At 46.0% G+C, this 6,000-nt stretch overlaps 1 protein-coding gene across 2 annotated transcripts in view; it reads left to right on the top strand.

Moving 5' to 3' along the window:
• The first annotated feature begins 232 nt into the window (after positions 1–232).
• vwc2l (von Willebrand factor C domain containing 2 like) overlaps positions 233–6,000 on the top strand; it is a 28,364-nt gene continuing 22,596 nt past the window's right edge. Inside the window, exons 1-3 of one of the 2 annotated variants that reach the window (XM_053878066.1) lie at positions 233–796; positions 869–1,001; positions 1,361–1,871. In XM_053878066.1, coding sequence (XP_053734041.1) covers positions 1,434–1,871 — 438 coding nt within the window. In that variant the 5' untranslated portion in view covers positions 233–796; positions 869–1,001; positions 1,361–1,433. Of the gene's footprint in view, positions 1,002–1,360; positions 1,872–6,000 lie in introns of both variants that reach the window. The other variant, XM_053878065.1, reaches the window with a different exon arrangement.

Below are 6,000 nucleotides of genomic sequence, written 5' to 3'. Positions count from 1 at the left end.
TATCTTAATATTTTTCAAAAAAATGTCCAAAAATATATCTGTACTTAGACGATATAAGTATGTTGAGTATCTGCATCTCGGTGTTTTACCACACCTGACATTCACGTTGAAGTCCAGTGGAGCCTGAATTCTCTTGTGAATGCCACATTTGGGGGAAACCGAGTAATGAAAAAAAGACTACTGGCCCCTACTGGCTTCCATCAGTAAAACAAAGCCGCCGCCGCCGCTGCTGCTGCTGCTGCTGCTGCTGCTGTGGGGGCTGACAAGTCTGACTCTGGTTTGCTTTGCACCACGGAATACAAATGAGTTCCTGCGAATTCTTGAGTGACTCGGGGGGGCTGCAGGTCATGAGTGAAGACAAACGGGCGCGATAAGAGCAACGCGAGGGGCTCGTTTGTGGACCAAATTGCGATGGATGGCCAGAAACCTGCTGATCTCCACCTCGGGGAAGCCACCCACTCTGACAACTGACCGCTGTTAGAAGAGGCTGCAACTCTTGCGGCAGGAGATGGACGCGGGGATGTGAGCCCTGTTGTGTCTGAGGGTGACAGACGGACTCCACTCGCGGCAGAACGCAGTCGCTCTCCAAGGTCCTGGAAGTACAAGCGCTCTGCTCGCACCGAGCACGAGACCTGCCTCCTCGAGCTTCTCGCCTCTGTATCAGCCTTTTTGGATGCTCTCTACTACCCTTGGATCTTAACACCGATGTGTGCGCAACAAGACTGTCAGCGACCATCAACCTGACTCGGGATTTCTTTTTCTTTCCTGCATCGAACTGCGATATTCTGTCGAAGAGGTGAGTTTCCCGAGGATAACCATGACGCACAGCGACTTTTGCCTGGATATGTTCTTCTTTTTCACTGCATAGAGGGGGAATACCACCAAAGCACGAGCATCGCGAGCCAAAGGGGAGGATTAAAGTCAAGTTTTCATTGCATTCAGCTCAAGTCCGGCTGCTTCTTTTGCCACCTGGTTCCGGACTGACCAGCGATTTCAAGGCGGTGAGTTTGCGCTTCATCTTCACACGCACACCTTTCCACCAGACACACCATCTATCGTCGTTTCTGGCTTTTGAAACGATGTCTATTAAATACAGATCGATGTGACTTGCATGACTGATGACACCGGAATGGTCCGACTATTACAGCGTCGTGGTCAAATCCAGCGACCTGTTGTGTCGGTGGTGAAGTTCTCCAACATGTAGGTGCAATGGTGACGGAACCAACCTCTTTATATGGAAATAAAAAACTGTTTATATTACACCTTGATGTGGTGAGTTTTACGCACGGACGCGCGTAACATTGTATCATGCGTTTTGGTCATAATTCCATCTCCTCTGTTTCTACCGCGTCCTTTCCAGAAGTGACGATGAAGATGAAGGTGATAACGGAGCCGCCGAGGACGGATCCGCAGGGGATAACGCTCGTCTGAGGATGAAGCCCGTGCGTTTTTATGAAATGTGGATATCGATGTCGCGGCGAAGGATGGGGCCCCTCCTCCCGGCCGCCTGCGTCTGGCTCCTCGCTCTGAGTTGCGTGTGTCCGGCCTCGCTCTCGAACCCGGAGGATTACGCCGGAGACGAGGCGGAGCGGACCGCAGGTGACAACATGATGTTTGACGACTACCGGGGGAAAGGATGCGTGGACGACAGTGGCTTCGTCTACAAGCTCGGGGAGCGTTTCTACCCGGGACACTCCAACTGCCCGTGTGAGTGCACGGAGGACGGGCCCGTGTGCGACCAACCGGAGTGTCCCAAACTGCACCCCAAGTGCACCAAGGTGGAGCATAACGGCTGCTGCCCGGAGTGCAAGGAAGTGAAAAACTTTTGCGAGTATCGAGGGAAAACCTACAAAATTCTGGAGGAATTCAAGGTAAGGGACTATGACATGATATAAACACACTTGAAAACTAGCACTGGCAAAGAAACTCCCTCAGTTGGCAAACCATAAATAATATATTTATTTCCTCAAATTCCCAAGTACCATTGTTTATTGAACAACTACTAGTCAAACAAAATCCAGATTCGTGTCATCCTTAGATTGTGGAACGCGTTTCCCACTACACATTAGCCACATTCATCCCGCAATCTAATGATATATGTTTGACAATGTCGACATGAATGCATCCACTAAACATGTCTGGCAGTTGGATCCAGTGTGTTCTCACTGGTGTAGCCACGGAGCCATGAAGCTTTACTGCTAGACTGACATACAAATTCAAAGGTTGCAGGTTGAATCTCGGAATAGAATAGACACAAACTGACCATTACAGTCAGGAACATGCACATGAGAATAGTGCCCCTTCTGGAGCACATTTTCCCCCCTCATTCTTGCTTTCTCATTAGTTCCGCTCAGATGAATTTTGGTATCTGTCAAGGAGTTTATTTGAGTTCGTGTGCGAATCATTTCCTGACCTGCACCGCAGCTCCTCCCACTCCTCCTCACAAGCTCCGCCTCCATCAGACAGGTGAACACACCTGTGCAACCCCCTTCAGCCACATTAATGATACGTTTAGCTTGGATCCTATTGGATTGCCCCGTATATTGTTAAAAAGCAAAACAAAAGAGGAGCCTCGTCTTAAGTCTAATATGACGTCCGCCATGCTGCAGTTTGTCAGTGAAATAATCTGCTTAATTATGAGTGCGTCCAGATGAAAGCTTCAGGAAGTGTAAATAACGGAATAAGGAGCAGATGTTTAAATATTAGCGGAACACCATCTGGATCCTGTCGACTTTGCATGGTCACGGCAGTGTAGGCCACGGTTTATGGGGCTGTGCGAGCAAGTACTGCACTGCCACCTGTTGGTCCTTTGAGCTCACTTGAATTTCACACTTAAAATCATGATGTTAAAAGACGTAAATGTTTGTAATTACTTCACGGATATATCATGGAAACATCTGAGCATCTGTTCTGTCCATTCTAGTATCATTCAGCCAAATTTCTTTACTACTTTCCAAACATGATCGTAGATCCTCATCCAACAGTCTCTGTAGCACTTTGTGAAAACGTGAACCTGCTGTTGAGTGGCTGCTGCACTCTCCAGAGTGAAAATAGCTTCCACACATGTCAGGCTGCTGCTTCTCACACATTTTTTCTTCATCACACCGACACCATGATTTTTCTGCTATGACTTGTCCAGAACACGATTATCACTGGCTGAGTATCAGGGAAGATTATCTGAGGAGGAGTCGGGAATCAATGAAACCAATTCACAGCAAAGACAGAATATCTGGTGCAGTCTGCTGACCATCTCTCCGGCCCACTATAATAAATGAAATGGAGCTTGAGGTGCTGAGAGCATAAAGATGGCTGCCTCCCAGAATGATGTCATTCCACTTACTACATCATTAACTAAACGTTAAACTGGCAGATCAGTCTTTTCATGTTGTTACCTTTCTAAACCCTTCACCTACTCTGGGGAGGTCATGTTTTGTTGCCGTGTTTACCTGCAAAAATCAACTCTAAAGATGGTCCTGTTTGAGTGACTCTGCTTCGACTGAGTTGTGCAAGCAAGTCAGGAGGTAGACGGAGGATAGAAAGCCACATTTTAAACCAGACCCAAAAGCTAAAAAAACGATCTATGAGTCAGTCTCTTGAGGGAAGAACATTTCAACCAATTCTCTGCGAGTTCTGCGAGACGCTGCAATTTTGTTTGTAAACAAACATGGCTGACCACGACAGAGATCTCTCGCTCTCTTTCTGAGACTCTACATCCCGACCCTGTGTAAACATGCTACCAGTTACTGTTTTCATTCACTGTCTTAACTGTCACCCCAGAAACTACTCACAGAACATCATCATCAAGAAGGATTTACTGATTTTATCATGATTTGAAGCACAGTTTCTTTAAGTCATTGCAGCCTGGAGTCTTTTTTTCAGCTAAAAACTGGCAGTAGTTTTTTTACAAGCTAATTTGCAAAGGTCCTTATTTCCCGACCTGTTGTTCCAGAACTATAAATGATCGGAACTTTCAAGGCAATTTCAAAAAAAAAAAACTTCGGCTGCAGCGATCAATGAAAATATCTGCAGAGTCCTGGAGGGACTGATGAGAGATAGAATACTAGAACATGTGCCTTTTTAAAATTCTGAGAATAAGGAGTGATCGGACAGATCGGTTAAAGTTTGTTTTATATCATGTTCAGTACTATATTCAACACGTTAGTGTTTCATATCTTGACGCTGGTTACCAGCTGCGTCTCCGCTGAAGTCGAGCGTTTAGCGTCATTTTGGGCGGCCATATTACAGAAATTGGCCAAGCATTGCGAAACTAAAATGAAACGCCTCAGCCAAAAAGCACTAGCCGTAAGTTTTTCACTGAGACAGCTGTGCTACAGCTTTACCAAGACACTAAAAGAACGGTCGCCAGTAAAGGCACTTTGATCAGAATATAAAAGGCAGCATGTTTAACTGATGTTTGTTAAAGTAAAGAGCCACTTTTATGTAGTTACTCAAGCAGTGTGTGACAGTGCTTTTATGTTAGCACTTGCAATAATCTTTATCTTAAGCATGGATACCTGTTTAAAACTTAGTACAATGGAACCTTCACAATCCGTTCCAGACGGCCGTTCCAGAAGTGATCTGTTCAAAATCTGAATGGATTTTTCCCACTAGATTGAATGGAAAAAGAAATAATGCGTTCCAAGCCTTAAAATAGTCTTTTGTAGGAGTGAATGTAGAGTGTCTGCTGCAGGTGCGCTGTTCCTCTATGTGTGTGGCTGCTGCATGTGGGAGGGGTTGCCGAGTGAGTGACGTCTCTCCAGAAGTGAAGAGGTGCCCGGTGCGTGTCCAGCTCTGAATGTGCGCTTCTGTGCAGTTTGGCTGTGACAAAGTCATGAGCCAAGTAACGCTCTGTCCCAGACTCGCCTCATCCCTGTCCCAGCTCCTGCCCACAACAGGACATCAAACCCTGGAGTGAGCGCTCGAGAGCGAGCACCTCCCCTGTGACACTCTCCCACGGTCCAGTGTGGAGACAGGAAAGATTTTACACCTCAATATGAAGAAAAAACAGCCAGTAAATGTAGCTAACGGAACACGTCTGCATGCAGAGGCTGCGTTATACACAATAACAAAGTGCGTTTTTTCCGGCTTTTTTCGGGGGCGTTCGAGTTCTGGATTTTCGTTCGAAATCCGAAGCAAAAAAATCGCGAAATTTTTGTTCGAACTCCGGTTCGTTCGAATTCTGGGACGTTCGAAAACCGAAGTACCACTGGAAATGTGAAAAAAAGAAACTTTAATGTCTGTTGATTGGAGCAGATCATGATCAAAAATAATCAATAATTTTGAATCAATTCTAAATCAAACGGTGTCCCAAAAAATTGTACTTAAATCGAATCATGAGAGTAAAATATTCACAACCCTACTCTACTGTCTCAAGCAGACATAAGCATGTTAAAACCAGCTCCCAATTGGCCAATAAAGCAGCTAACAGCAGGTGGAGGGCCTCGACATAAAAGGTAGTTACCTATCAATTGGTAGCATAATGGATGACTGTAAAGTGCTTTGCACGACTGTTGCCGACACAGGCATTGTTGCATCTGTCTGTCTGCGGCCCATGGACTTAATCTGCTGCGAGTTGTGAGTCTGCATGCCAGATAGCATCACGCTCAGGTCTGCATTTGAATGCAAGCGCACTGTTTTTGATCCAGTGTCTTGAGAGAGTCTGCTGTTTGTTTCAGTTCATCAATAGTGCAGCGCAGCCTCATGCTAACCTTGAATGAAGCGCTAAGAGAAAGAAGGTTCCTGCCAGATCCACAGGAAGAAGGTATGAAATTGTTCTGAAAATGAGAGAGGAGGAGCATTAAAGGGTTCCAGTATTAGCCTCTCCTCCCATTTAAGACCAGGCAATTTACCATCATGGCTCCCTCCACTGTGAAGGTTTGGCCAGTACACTGAGGGCATGAAAGCCACAGAAAACCTGCAGTGCTCACAGAAAACAGAAGAAAAAAATCAAAGGCTGTCACTTTTTTTCATCCGGACGCCCACTATGAAACGTGGCTGCAC

The sequence above is a fragment of the Synchiropus splendidus genome, chromosome 10, assembly GCF_027744825.2.
Source record: "Synchiropus splendidus isolate RoL2022-P1 chromosome 10, RoL_Sspl_1.0, whole genome shotgun sequence".
Classification (NCBI taxonomy): Eukaryota; Metazoa; Chordata; class Actinopteri; order Syngnathiformes; family Callionymidae; genus Synchiropus; species Synchiropus splendidus.
Note: the sequence above shows the minus strand (reverse complement) of the source record. Positions and strands in the feature narration are given on the sequence as shown.